General features: G+C 39.2%; 3 protein-coding genes across 5 annotated transcripts in view; 1 reads left to right on the top strand and 2 right to left on the bottom strand.

Moving 5' to 3' along the window:
• Nucleotides 1-14,359, bottom strand: part of efnb3b (ephrin-B3b) — a 125,876-nt gene extending 111,517 nt beyond the window's left edge. For 2 of the 3 annotated variants that reach the window (XR_015494533.1, XR_015494532.1), the window contains exon 1: nucleotides 13,406-14,359. Coding sequence is in view for 1 of the 3 variants with exons in the window: in NM_131806.1 (NP_571881.1) it covers nucleotides 13,406-13,521 (116 nt within the window). In the remaining 2 variants the exon portion in view is untranslated. 3 annotated transcript variants of the gene reach the window in all.
• Nucleotides 1-15,481, top strand: part of LOC147843097 (uncharacterized) — a 552,330-nt gene that overhangs the window by 523,595 nt on the left and 13,254 nt on the right. The gene's annotated exons all lie outside the window — the stretch shown is intronic.
• The window catches only part of si:dkey-111f13.5, a 40,114-nt gene continuing 26,214 nt past the window's right edge, over nucleotides 1,582-15,481 (bottom strand). The window contains exon 7 of the mRNA XM_087260942.1: nucleotides 1,582-1,754. The gene's annotated coding sequence lies outside the window, so the exon portion shown is untranslated. The remainder of the gene's footprint in view (nucleotides 1,755-15,481) is intronic.

Raw genomic sequence — 15,481 nt, 5'->3', positions numbered from 1 at the left:
ATTAAACTCTGGTCACTAAATGGGACTTGTTTCATAGACTATTATTGGGGTTGATGGTGTTTACTTGCTCAAAGGTTTAGTAAAAACAGTAACGTTGTGAAATATTGTTACCATACAAAATAAATTTCTATTTTAATACACTTTAAAATGAGGTTTATTTGTGTAAGTTTTAGCAGAGCTTGCAGTGTTTAATCAGATGATCCTTCAGAAATCATTCTGATATGTTCATTCGAGGCCTCAGATCACATCGATTATTATAACCATCGATTAAAACTGCTGTGCTGCTTAATATTGTGGGAGAAATAGAGAATATAAATGTTTTGAAATGTTATAAATGTCTTTAATCTCTTGTTTAATCCTTTGATTGGATTCTTTGGTGAATAAATCATGCATTTCTTAGCTAAAAGCTCATTACTGACCCCAACTTTGAAAGAAAGAAAGAAAGAAAGAAAGAAAGAAAGAAAGAAAGAAAGAACGAAGAAGGAAAAAAGAAAATAGATAATTACATTTCAAGAAAGAAAAACAGAAAAAAGACAAAAGAAAGAAAGAAAAAGTAAATTTCAAGTACAAAAGTAACTTTCAAGAAAGAAAAAACTATAAAAGAACATTAATCTCAAGATATAAGAAAGATAAAACTAAATTTCTAGAAAGACAGAAAGATAATTTTCAAGAAAGAAAAAAGAAGGAATGAAAGAAAGAAATAACATCAAAACTAAGAAAATATATTTAAAAAGTACATTTTAAGAGGATAAAAAAGAAAAAAGTACCTTTCAAGAAAAAAAGAAAAAGAAAAAAAGGTAATTTTTTTAAAAGAAAAAAGTACATTTCCAGAAAAAAGTAAATGAAAGAAAATAACATCAAAGCTAAGAAAAAAGAAAATAAAAAAGTAAATTAAAAAAATGAAAAAAGGTACAAGAACGAAAGAAAGATAACTTTAAAAAAGAAAGAAAAAGAAGAAATAATGGATAGAAATTACAGACTAAGAAAAAATAAGGACATTAAGAAAAAAAGATACATTCAAGAAAAAGAAAAAAATGAAGGAAAGAACGAAGGAAGAATGGAAAGAAATTATATCAAAACTAAAAAAATAAGTACATTTTAAGAAAGTAAGAAAGATAACTTTCAAGAAAGAAGGACAAAGAGAAAGTAAGGAAGGAGAAAAGGAAGGAAGGAAGGAAGGAATGAAGGAAGGAAGGAAGGAAGGAAAGGAAATACATCAAAACTATTAAAAAAGAAAATAAGCACAGTTTAAGAAAGATAGTTTTGAAAGAAAGAAAGAAAGAAAGAAAGAAAGAAAGAAAGAAAGAAAGAAAGAAATTAAATAAAAAATTAAAGCTGTAAAATAGACCAAAACTGATGTTGTGTGTCTGTGTGTTTGACCTCGAGCTGGATCTTGTGGAAGCAGGAGAGGATGATCCTGATTAGTAAAGGCGGCCTCTGTAAGAACTAACCAAATCACACACAAACACACACACACACACACACACTCATATACAGTCAGAAAGCTTCTGGCCGGTGCTCATGTGACCCCTGAAACCTGTGAATGGAATTAGCCAAGAAAGAAAGACCAAGAGCAGAAGTGAAGGTTTAACATCTGCAGCAGCAGGTGGGCACAGACCCCGATCAGCTTTATTTCTCTTCTTAATAGTAGAAAACACAAAGAAGCCTGATTCTGTGCTTCACATGCAGTGTGTGTTCCCAATATTATGGCTTAAGTGAGGAGGCCCAGTTTTCCGAGAACTGTCATCACTAACCTGTGCACACAAATACACAGATTCAGACAAACACAAAGTGATGAGAGATGTTCAAACTAAGACCACACACACACACACACACACCTCGCTGCAGGGGTTTTGGAGGCCCGGCCCCCAGGGGCCCGCTCTCAGAAACACACCGTTCCCCACACACACACACACACACACACACACACACACACACACGTCAGCATAAGTTTAACAATCAAACCGTGTGTGTGAGGATCTCCGTCCTTTCAATTATTCCTAAATAGCATAAATTAACAGCCCACAAACGTCTGGATGTGTTTCAGCACACAGAAGTGTGTTTGTGTAAACATGTGTTCCTTATATTTGCATCACACAGGCCCCAAACACACTTCTGACTGGCTCTGCAGGGAAGGCGCCTTTGTTTCCCCATTATATTGCCTTGGTTTTGTGTGTGTGTGTGTGTGTGTGTGTGTGTTTGTGTCTGGTCTGCAGGCTGCAGTTATTCTGCCACATCAGCTGAGAGCCATTTTCACAGCTCCTGTTGCTGAGAGCTCGTAAAGCCTCAAGCGGACCCTGCAACACACACACAGATCCTCAATATCTTGCCTATTTCTCACTCCAGGGCACCAAGATGATGCCAGGTAAGACTTTTAATGGTATTTCACACATAATCATTCTATATGCGCATATCATCAAACGGAAGGAGATAAAAACTTAATATAAAGTTCTTTATGATAATTACTAAAATGACTAATCAAAACACAAGCCTTAAACCTGCTCCCCTGGAAAACTTTAACAAAAGAGTATGGTAAATTGCTTCAAAAGTGTAATTAATTTCATTTCAATTCAATTAATTTCCTTTTTAGCTTGGTCCCTTTTTTTATCAGGCGTCGCCACAGTGGAATGAACCGCCAACTTATCCAGCATATGTTTTACAGAGTGGATGGCCTTCCAGCTGCAACCCATCACTGGGAAACATTTATACACACTCATCCACACACATACACTACGGTCAATTTAGCTCACCCAATTGGCTTATACCACATGTCTTTGGACTGTGGGGAACACCAGAGCACCCGGAGGAAACCCACGCCAACATAGGGAGAACATGCAGACTCCACCAGGAAAATTGACGAGCTTAACCTGTGTAGTGCATGTGACCTTTTTTCTCTAAGACAAAAAGTCCCCCTCAAAAATGAAGGAAAGTGCCCTCTAGTCTTCAGTTCGCGATCTCACCCCCCGCTCTTTAGTTCGCAATCTCACTAAAGGCAACTTTTTTTAATGGTTTACTAACGGCCGTGAGCGTTGTGCGAGCTGCTTATGCACCCTGCAGTGTTGTCAGAAGCAGCTGACCGAATTCAGCCCAAAAACTATCCAAAACCCGCCTTAATGGAAAAACAACTGCTTACACATCTGAAGGCCATCATAACCAGTTTAAAACTGAAAACCAGCGCCGGCACACCATCGCAAAACCACCAAATTTTCACTACCCGTCTATGTCGTTTTTTACTTGCAAAATCAAATTCCAAACCACCCAATCTGGCAACACTGGCGCCCTGCGCGCCACACATTTTAATCGCCTGCTGTGCCTTGCATTTTTGCCCTTGCGCACCATGCGCTCGCAGTTTTAAAAACATCAACTCTGAGCGAAAAAAGGATATTACGCCAGTCGCGTCTTTTTCACTCTGCATTCAGGCGGAGGTTTCCATTGAGGTGCCTGCAGTGCTTATGTTGTCTAGACAACAACAGAGACTTTTGAAGATGGAGGAAAAACTTGTGGTTGCTGTTTTGGAGTTATCTGGAGCTGTATGACTTCACAAATCTTGAATATCACAATATTAATAAATATTTCAATTTTATTCATATCAACAGCAACACTTGCGCACAATACCCAGCTGATTCAGTCGCTGCGTTGCGACATAAAAAACCGTACCACTCTTCTTTTTTCTTGACGGCTCAACTGTTTTCAACATTGATAGTAGAAATAACAAATGCTTCCCAACCAACCAAACGTGTATATTAGAATGATTTAAAACAAATCATGTGACGCTAAAGGAGGGAAAAGTTGCTGCACTTGTTGAAAACACCATAAACTGTAATTTTTACTTTATTTGTAAACAAATATGTGAAGCCATAAGGTGCTTTCACATCTGTAGATCGATTGTTTTGTCCTGAAACAGGGATTAAAATTGCTACAATGTTTATTTTTGTAACTGGTGTTTATAAACAAACTAAAATAGCTACAACAAGTCACGTGCCAGTAAACACTCTCCTCACATTGGTCAGTTTCAGGGTTTATTTTCCCACAGGCTCCACTCAGCTGTCATACGTTGTTTTTTTAGTTTATGATGATAAGCAATTAGACATTATAAGCGAAAAAGGTGTACTTTAATTTTGACACCGAGGGACATCTTCACCAAATATAAATCAGAAACTTTTCGAATTCGACATGAAACACACTTTTACCAGTATGAATGGCATCCCACCCTATTCACGATTCTCATTATTGATAATATATGACTATTACATAACCAGAATTTACTGTGATATAACCTTCGTTAGTTTGTTGGATCGTTTTGCTTTCTTACTACAATCAATCCACTCCAGAGTTCGTTTCAATCAGGCTAAGATCACCTCATTCAGGTGATCTCAGACCGATTGCCACGGATTCAAGCGCGATTGGGGGTTTCACATATGCCAAACGAACAGAGCTAAACAGGCAAACAAGACAGGTTCTGAAACAAACGTCTAGGTGTGAAAGCATCCTAAGATATGCCAATAATGTCCAAACTTTTTAGTGTGTGTGTTTGTGTATAAATGCGTCAGTGTGTCAATACACATATTCTAATATTGTCTTCAAAACATAAATAAACCCATACGCCAACACAAGCACATGCTTTTACACTACAGTAACCTTTAGCAGCTTATACAGGCACTCAAAACACACTACTACCTACTTTTAATCCAGACTCTGATGTTGCACACACACTTGAGCATGTAGGTAAACACCCACTATAAAACCAAATGTCCTTCGACCAAAAGAAGTGAAGCTTAAAAGGATCAGCTGAGTTTAGCAAATTAACCCGGAATCAGACCTCAGATACATTTGCAAGAATGTCAAAAAAAGTTTACGCTTGTGTCAAAGCAACCTACAAACTAGGACTTTGTGAACACACACTCATGTTTGCCGGTGACCTATTGAGATCTTCTCTATTCTAATCCCCTCATCCGACGACCTCCCTCCCAAATTTCCCTCGTCTTAAGCCTAACCATCGCTTTTCATCCAAGTCCAATTAGCCTGCGATAAATTAATTATTAAAAATCCAGTGGGGGTCGCATTTTCTTTGAGAGCGAGCGCTGATACAAAAGGCGCATCACACGTGCACACACAGACTCTGTGACATTTATGATAACACACAAATCCTTACAGTTACCCACAATCGCTCGCCCTGAATTCATTATCGGGAAAACCCCCCACAGGTTTGAGCTGGATGGGAATCTCTGAAACGCAATTACCAAAATGCACAGCGATTTAGACAGAAGAACACGGAAACCTTCTGAACTGCTAGTAACCATTTGGGATAGGGCTGCATGATATTGGAAAAATCTGATGTTATAACTTTTTGTTTTTCTGCGATTATCTATATTTCAGTATTTATGCGATTTATGCAGATGGGATGAATAGCCCTATTTGAAGAATGTTTGTTATTTGAGATAGACTGGGATGGATCTGCATAAAATTTAATAAACAAATTACAATTATGAACATAGATATAATCAACAGAACAAAGATGAAAGTTGCTTTGTTTTTTTAGGGAGTCTTTATTAAATACTCATTAAAAATATTCTTTATTAAAGTTATTAATAAATGGTACAACATCTTGTGCTTAAATGCTTTAAATTTTCTTGAAATACTCACAAAGTCACAGGCCTTAAAAAACAACCTAAGGATAAACTTTCACTCTGCTCTACTATGGTAAAACTCTGAAGTGACTCCACAAATCTCATGTGTTCTGAACTACTGTAGCTACAGAGCCAGATCAGTCTCAAAAAAAAAAACATTTACACAATAAAATTCCTACATGCACAGCACAATTCACATTTACAAATTCTAATTAGTAATTTCAAAACACAATTCATAAATACAACACTCAATTCGTGAAATCACAAGTAAAAATCATAAATATCTTCAGCAAATTAACAGGATTTGTTTTTTGAATCGTGTTTTGAATTTACGAATTGAATTTGTTTATTTTTGTTTCGTGTTTTGAACATACTAATTGGATTTATGCAGTTTTGAATCATGTTTTAAACTTACGAATTGGATTTGTGTAGCTTTAAATCGTGTTCTGAAATTATGAACTAGATTTTTGCAGTTTTTGAATCGTGAATTAATCTTACAAATTGGATTTGTGTAGTTTTGAATCAAGTTTTGAACATACGAACTGGATTTGTGTATGTATAAATCGTATTTTAAACTTACGAATTGGATTTGTGTACTTTTGAATCATGTTTTGAACTTACGAACTAGATTTGTGTATTTTTTAATCATGTTTTGGACTTGCGAATTGAATTTGTGTACTTTTTTATCGTTTTTTGAGTTAACGTATTGCATTTGTGTATTTACAAGTTGCGTTTTGAACTTACGAATTGCATATGTCGTTTTGAATCGTGTTTTAAACTTACAAATTGGATTTGTGTAGTTTTCATATTAGTCGTCGGCTATTTTGATACATCAGCACATACAAGTTTCTGTTATACAGTGTAAAAGACACAAAGAAAAAATAAGGGGAAATATACAAACAAGTAAACAGGATGATACAGTAAAGCAAGAAGCAAAAAACATATACTATAGAATAGAAAATCCAAAGAAATTATTGATGGATTTGTGTAGTTTTGAATTGTGTTTTAAACTTACGAATTGATTTTGTGTCGTTTTGAATCGCGTTTTGAACTTACGAATTGAATTTGTGTCATTTTGAATCGCGTTTTGAACTTAAGAATTGGATTTGTATTTTTTTAAATCAAGTTCTGAACTTATGAATTGGATTTGTGAATTTTTTTTAAGCGTCTTTAAAACATACAAATTTAATTTGTGTATGTATGAATTGTGTTTTAAACTTATTAATTGGTTTTGTGTTTTTTTTTTATCGTGTTTTGAATTTACAAATTGCATTTGTGTGTTTATGAGTTGCGCTTTGAACTTACGAATTGGATTTTGTAAATGTGACCTCTGTTGTGAATGTATGAATAATATTTTGTAAATGTATTATTTTTGAGACTAGGCACCATGTGTACCTGCTCAACTATATTTCTCAACACTGGAGATCTTGCGACGTGACTATTGCGGAAGCACACATTGTGATATCCATACTGAAACAATACACTGTGCAGCCCTAGGTCGGCATCAAATTTCCCAACCAACATCTTAAAGGGTCACGAAACACCAAAACACATTTTTTGAGCTGTTGACAGTCGTATATGTGTCCCACACTGCTAAAAACACTATTAGGACACCTATATTTCACTAAAAAGTGTAAATTGGTTGTTTTTGCGTTATTTCAAGCAAATTTGTACTTCCTGTTTGAAACGAATTTTTGAAGCTGCGTCACGGTCATGACATAATAGCGTGTGTTCCAGCGTGCAGACTGGGCGTCTGTGCCTGAGTGAGCCTTATTACGTCTTACAGTGTGGTACATTAATGCATGAGTAAGGCTTGGGTCAAACCAATCAGCGCGCTCTATTGTGCAACTTCATTAATATTCATTATTGTCACCGTGTTTACACCACAAAGACGCCACGTTGTGTTGGCAAAACAAGCGTGAAGTGTTGCTTTTATAGTTTGCTGCTGTTAAGTTTCGTTTTCATTTTCTCTCTGTGAGAGCTCAGCTGGATCACGTGTGGATTAACAGTGTACGCGACGTGCGACAACAATAACTTACGTGTCTAAGGAGGATTATTTTTTACCCGAGAGCTGTTCTCATCTGCAAACGCTGAAATCTGGATTTGCTTGTAGTATTCTCTTCATAAAGACGCGGCTCTAGTTGCTGGTGATTGTCCTGTCTCTACAGATTTGGTAAGTGAGCGACCAGTGCTCTTTGTTTATTCAGTTTGTTCGTATCGAATTAAGTTAACTATTGCACTGAGTGCAGAAATGTTAGCACCGCATTTTGTGACCGGAATAACACACGCGGCTTTCTGACACTACCTGCCGTGTTTATCTAAGTTTCCGGGAAATGCAGAGTTTTTTTTTTCTCTCATTCGCCGTGCGGTATCAAACATCGCATGAAAAATACACGCTTGCAGCAGTTCCTCGAATCAAATATCTCGTTTGTCACGAGAGGCATGAATGAATTCCCTGAATGAATGAGCCAAACTGCAGTTAAAGTCCACCATTTAATAATTTGGCAAATAATTCAACTACAGATGTCCATGTAGGTTAAACACCATGGCTTTCTCCTGTCTGTGTGGGTGTGTATTTTGACTCTGAAACTCGCGCGTGCACAAATAGACACTCCCACACCATCCCACTTTAGTTCCTCTGACACTACCCCCTAAACAGAGCTGGACACGCCCACTTTTCTGACTTTTTCCAAAGTAGAGGTGTGAAAACACCCTGCTGAAACGAGGGGGTTTCATGGCCCTTTAACACCGTCATTTGTAAGAATGAAACAGTCCAAGCTGACCCAACAGAACACCAGTTATCATGTGTTTGCTCATCCAGAAAGAACTGGGTACCAAGGACACACAAGCACACTTTGTCGTTACTGTGTGTAAACAATGTATCAGGGTGTGAGTGTCAGAAGGTGAAGGACACTTCCTAGACAAACTGGCTGACTTTGAAACTCCATTACTGTTTACCAAAACACCTCAACTTTATACCCTTTTCACTGTTTCCACGCCCACATCATTACTTTCCGGAATTACATTAAACACCAGCGTCCATGTACGAATACAATTTTTGTCTTATAGATTTTTTACCTCCAAGCAAACAATTTCAAGGTGATCTTTGTGCTGGGCTTGCATTTTCTTAAGCCTAACTCAAACTGACATTCATGGCTTAGAAGATATTGATTTCTGTACATTTAAGGATGCGCCCCGCTGTTCCTCCCTCTTCCCTCGATCCCTCTTTCCTCCCATCACTTCTCGACTCTTGCTCTGAAGGCTACACGTGTTTCTAATTTCGCACCAGGAGGAGAGTGGCAGCGCCATCATGAGAGGGTGAGATGGAGTAGTAGTAGAGTGATGGGATATAGATGGCTGAATAAAACATTCTACAGGTGCAGGCCCTCATCTTCAAAGCAATGAGCAGCAGAGGTTCACTGATCCCTATTAAATATACAGCGCTGCCAACAATGTAACCTTCGTACAGCTACTTATAGTGCGAACAGTGCAGACTCCTGTAGCCTGGAGCAAAAACACACGGTGCAGATGTCTTGTAAGAGTGTGTGTGCCTGCCTGAGAAGCCAACTTTACACTGACTGCACAGCACATTTTCAAATCACATTCAAATATGTGTGGTGTGAGTGAGGCCACACTTTACATTCTAGTGTCCGTGCTGTACCGTGCAACACAATAAGAAAGAATGAATAAACAAGATACATTTATAATGCTTGATATGCGAGGCAGATTATCCAGGGAGATTAAACTGCCAATGTTTGGCCATTATGAAATTAAAAACATAAGCCTTTAACCATGTTTGCTTGGCTCTGCAATTTAATGAGTTGTCCATAGAAAAGACATTTATGTTTTCATTAGCGAGAGCAATTTAGTCAATAAACTGAGTGTTTGTTACACATAAGCAATTTCATGTACATTAGCCAACACTTGCTTCTCTAAAAGCCGCATGACAGAAATCAGCATTACAGTGGTCATGCACAATAGACTATGGGCCTGAAAGACTCCTTCCATCTACCAGTAATTGCTACATGCTCTACACATACTTACATCCAAATGTGTAAAACAAAACTGATGCTTTAGCTCAGGGGTCACCAAACTTGTTCCTGGAGGGCCGGTGTCCTGCAGATTTTAGCTCCAACCCTAATCAAACACACCTGAACAAGTTAATCAAGGTCTTACTAGGTATACTTAAAACACCCAGGCAGGTGTGTTGAGGTAAGTTGGAGCTAAAACCTGAAGGGACACCGGCCCTCCAGGACCTAGATTGGTGACCCCTGCTTTAGCTAAAAGCCTTTTTACTCATAACACGTCGCTGTTAAAGGGATAGTTCACCCAAAATGAAGATTCTGTCATCTTTTACCCATCCTTCAAAAGAGTTTAAACTTACGAATTGGATTTGTGTATTTATGAATCATATTTTGAACTTACAAATTATATTTGTGTATTTTTGGATCATGTTTTGAATTTACAGATTGTAAGTGTATTTATGAATCATGTTTTGAACTTACGAATTTTATTTGTGTATTTATGAATCGTGTTTGGAACTTGCGAATTGTATTTGTGTATTTATGAATCGTGTTTGGAAATTGCGAATTGTATTTGTGTATTTATGAATCGTGTTTGGAACTTACGAATTGGATTTGTGTATTTTTGAGTCGTGTTTGGCGAGACAGTGGCGCAGTATGTGGTGCTGTCGCCTCAAAGCAAGAAGGTCGCTGGTTCGATCCTCAGCTCAGTTGGCGTTTCTGTGTGGAGTTTGCATGTTCTCCCTGCCTTCGCGTGGGTTTCCTCCGGGTGCTCCGGTTTTCCCCACAGTCCAAAGACATGCGGTACAGGTGAATTGGGTAGGCTAAATTGTCCGCAGTGTATGAGTGTGTGTGTATGAGTGCTTGTGGCTTTTCCCAGAGATGGGTTGCGGCTGGAAGGGCATCCGCTGCGTAAAAACTTGCAGGATAAATTAGCAGTTCATTTCGCTGTGGCGACCCTGGATTAATAAAGGGACTAAGCCGACAAGAAAATGAATGAATCGTGTTTTGAATTTAGAGACTGTAAGTGTATTTATGAATAGTGTTTGAACTTAAGAGTTGGATTTGTGTATTTTTGGATTATGTTTTAAATTTACGAATTAGATTTGTGTATTTTTGAAATGTGTTTTGAATTTATGAATTGGATTTGTTTATTTCTGAATCGTGTTTTGAATTTACAAATAGGATTTGAGTATTTTTAAATCGTGTTTCGAAGTTACGAATTAGAATTTTTGTATTTTTTAAATACACAAATTCATATACTATGGAAAGCAATGGGTGTCAGCAAGCAACATTCTTCACAATATCCTGTTTTGTGTTCAATAGAGAAAGAAACTTATAAAGGTTTAAAACCACATGAGAGAAAATATGTTAGGTAGTTTTCCTTTTTGGTAATCAATCTCATGTTATCCAAGATGTTTTTTCTTCAGCAAGTCTATAACATAAACAAAACTTGTATCCAAAACTGACAGAAATGTTATGCGACAAAATTTGCACTGACTGCAGACTGTTGAGAAAACGTTCATGACCATTTGCTGAGACCGTGGATAATGTAAATGTCCAACTTATTGCACAAAAAGATCTTTTTGCTTTATAAGACATCAATCATATAGTCTGGAGACTCTAGAAATCATGTTGTTTAGCCTGTATGCGTATTTTTTAAATCTCAAAATGCCAGTAACAACAGACTTGCATATTGTGAATCAAAGATCACTGATTTCAGCTAAAATCTTCCTTAATGTTCAACTGAACAAAACATTTTAGAAGGGTGAGAAAATTTTACATATTTTATATATAAATATTTGGCTAAGCTATGCTTTTAATTTTGAATTTCCACAGTGAAATGAAGACCAGTCGGATCATTTGTAGTGAGAAAAACCCGTGTGAAAACCAGCGCCCACTGCTGATCGCTTTAAATCGACTTACATCGATTACAAGTGATTGAATCATTCAGAGACGCCTGTCAGCGGCGCTGCTTCTCTCATTCCCAGGTAAAGGTCAAGCAGAAAACGCGCGGTCACGGTCAAGCCCCCCAACCGCGCGCGCGCTCCCGCTCCAAATTAGGTCCCCACAAACCCCTGCTAGATTAACACAAGCAACGCCGACAAGAACCCTCATTAAGAGCGTCTGCCAGCGGCCACTGGGACAGAATAAACCCCCTCCATCCCCCCAGCAGCATCTGTTGAAGCGCAGAGCCCGGTATATGCGCCACATGGACACATTAAAAACCTATTCGTCTTTCAAGAGCTCGTGGCACCACTAATAGCCCCTCATAACCCACATACCGATTTAGACCGGGCACACAAGTGCTCCCACGACGCCGGGTGTCCATTTAAACAAGCCCAGTAATGACAGAAGGGCGAAAGAAAGAAAGAGGTCTGCTCGGCCATAAATCGTCGTTTATGCGCCGGACACGCCGTTTGCATGGGTTTCTTTGGCTCCCCACTAAATGAATTCACAGTTGCTGGGTTGCAGAAACCTCCCCCTTATTTACAGATATATACTACGAGAAATCTAGCCGTAAATTACTCGCTATTCCTTCCTGCGGCAGGGAAGATCGTGTCACCTCCGTGACCGGAGTAATAAATTTTGCAGCGTGAAATGGGAAGGACTGACCATCTGAAGTTAACACCGTCGTGTAAAACTTCTCGCTTCAGGTGTCTCCACGTTAACCAGCACAGTAGAAGGTGTCGACTGAGAGTAAAAGTTTACACCTCTCTTTTGTTTTAACTGTCAGAGAAGTTGCTAATAATAATAATCCTAATAACAAGTGCAGTGCTCGCTCCTCTGCGCGCTCCCTCCTTCGGCTTAACCCCTTTTATTCATCAGGGGTCACCACAGTAGAATGAACCGCCAACTTATCCAGCATGTTTTACACAGAGGATGCCCTTTCAGCAGCAACTCAGCCCTGGGAACCACCCATACACACTCATTCACACACATACACTATGGGCAATTTATTTCATCCAATTCACCTAGGCTATACCACATGTATCTGGACTGTGAGCACCCGGGGGAAATCCACACCAACACTGGGAGAACATGCTAACTCCATACAGAAATGCCAACTGGCACAGCCAGGACTCGAACCAGCGACTTTCTTGCTGTCTGCCAGATTACTTTGTGTTAATTTGAGTAACAGAACCGTCATAAAACTTCAGACGGTCTTGATTTTATACGGCTGGAGTAAATATGTGTCGGCGAAGTGAAAGTTTACATCTTGGCAGAGTAGCTACTATTATCTTTTGTTTTCACTGCTGTCACCACACAAGAGAAGTTGGTGACTGAAGCAGTCGTTTACACGTTCTCACAAGTTCAGCGAGCACATTACACAAAGGTTACATTGTTTAGGCGGCATTAAGACGGAAAAACACTTGGTGTTGAGCAACTAAAATTCATGCCAATCTAACTGGAGCGTATCCGAAGGAGAGGCAGTGAAATAGCGCGGCGTCAATAAACAGCAGTAATGTGGCGGCTACTGTCGTTAAATTCCTCAACACACACCGTCAATGAAATGTGGCATTTATTAGTCTGGCGACATTGATGCTCGTAACTTCTGCAGACTCGTGATTATCCACTAAGGGGCTTGTCGGCGTAATAGCGCTTAGCAGCTTTCTTCCCCATGTGCGAGACATTTCAAAGCAGTCCTTCAACGATTTGAACGCGTGCGAGGCGTTTGACTATCTCCAACGCAAAGCTCCTCTTAAATAAACGGGAATAAACGCCGTGCCCAATGCCTTTAGTTGCGGCTCTTACCTTTTGTTCAAGGAATTCCAGTAGATGGGCTCCATGTTGGTAGCCGTGATCCCGAGTAAATCCACTAAGAATATCAGGAGAATTCCCAATCCATTTACACAGCCCCGACTCGCCATTTGAAATCCCGAATTCCGTCTATTTACTCCCATCAAAGCCGTGTGCGGGATACTCTCTCTCTCTCTCTTTCTCCCAGAGGCTGGAGATCTCTGGACTCGGAACAAAGCGTGTGCGCTTCAGGTGAATCCGTCAGTGTGATCAGGAACAACGTGTTTTGGGAGCCTGCATGGGTATCTACTAAAACACACAGCGGTGGACAGATTAAACAAAGGTGCAGTCAGGGGATTTAACAGCACAATTCCAGCTCTTTAGGAAAATGCAGCTCGTGGACAAAACTCAAAATCAATTCCCACAGCCGCTTTGTTGCTGTTGAGTTTACTTTTCCAAATAAACAGTTCTCTTTCCTTCACGTTTTTTTAGGATGCACCTATGTTTTCCATTTCCTTTTCACTCCTACTTCATTCCCGACTAATTAGGACGGGAATGTGATGGCAGATGGATGATGGTTTGGAAAGATCTCTTCAGAGGAACATGTTGATGCTGGGTCTTTCGTTCCCCTGCTGGATGTTCCTGCTTGCTTCCGAGATAATTCCGCATACACCAATGAATCGTTACAATCCAGATAGCACACTTAGAGAAAAAATGTAAACGAAAAATAATCAATGCAAATTCATTAAAATCAAGCTGAACTTATATTTGCACTACTGACAAAAAAATGATTGGCAGATTGTCCAGGGTGTACAAAATATATATATTGCAATCCTTGTTCATGGGTTTCGCTTGCAGGGCATTTGAGAATGTGCTCGGATGTGGCAAGTCATTAGATAGTTCATTTCTCGTCTGTCCTGCTTGGATTCTCTCGATGTGTCTCTCTCACTGGCTCCAAATCCGACTAGTGAGACTTGTTCCTAACGCTCAGCGCACACTGACAGACCGAGTTGTTTGAGAGAGAGAGAGAGAGAGAGAGAGAGAGAGAGAGAGAGAGAGAGAGAGAGGGAGGGAGGGGGAAAGGGGAGGTGTGTGCGCTCGAATAAGAAAAATCCCATCTTCCGGCTGGAGTGCGCACTAACGGAGCGGATTTTTCTGTGGGGGATTTGTTTTTTTTTCCGCATGTCGAGGTGCTACTAAATCACGTCAGTCACAAACACATCCATACACCATTGCAAGCATATTTCCCAGCACTCATCTAAAAGAATTCGCCATATTCATGAATAAATCACAGTGCACTGAATTTGGTGACTGCTTCTTTCTCTGTTTGATGTGATGATGATGATCGCGATGCCTGCCCTGGCGCCCGATCACACCGATCAGCGGCTGTGCGTTCAGAAGCGACGGCTTACGGAGCTGCAGCGCCCCCAGCGCATCCGCCGGTAACGGTGCATGTAATAACATTTCATGCTGCTGGTAACGACACTAATGACAGGCTTAGTGAGAGATGCGACCGATAAAGAGCGCGCTTAATAAAAACCTTCTCTGTCCATTTGAAATCGGAATGATATTCGCCGTTCTCCGTATGGGAACGATCGGTAATTAATTGTGTTTGCATGCCTGTCTATTACATATGAAAACTACAATTAAGAAGTGTATTATGGACTAAGCGCTGATGATGAGACCCGAGGCGCAGGGAGTAAAACCCTTGCCTGCACTGACACCCAGCGGTCAAGTCATGATACTGCAGCCGTAATGTCAGTAGTATAATGTCATTCTAATACAAGCCTGTATCCAGCCAGGTGAAGAGTGGTTCTTTTTTTCTCAAAATGTGTCCATTTTTGCAATTATATACCTCATTTTCTATTTAATTATGAGATTTAAATACATTTTAAGCACTATTTTTAGCTAAATTAGCATGTCGGATGGTCTTCATAACCACACTTTTTTGATGTACCAAAATAATTACAAAAGATTTAGAATAAAGAAATATGAAAAATAATTTATTACATTGTATATTATTAAAAAAAAAAATATATATATATACACACACACACACACACACGTATATGTATATATATATGTATATAT

Source organism: Danio rerio, chromosome 7 (genome assembly GCF_052040795.2).
Source record: "Danio rerio strain M-AB ecotype USA chromosome 7, GRCz13ab, whole genome shotgun sequence".
NCBI lineage: Eukaryota > Metazoa > Chordata > Actinopteri > Cypriniformes > Danionidae > Danio > Danio rerio.
This window is presented reverse-complemented; position numbering and strand designations above follow the sequence as displayed.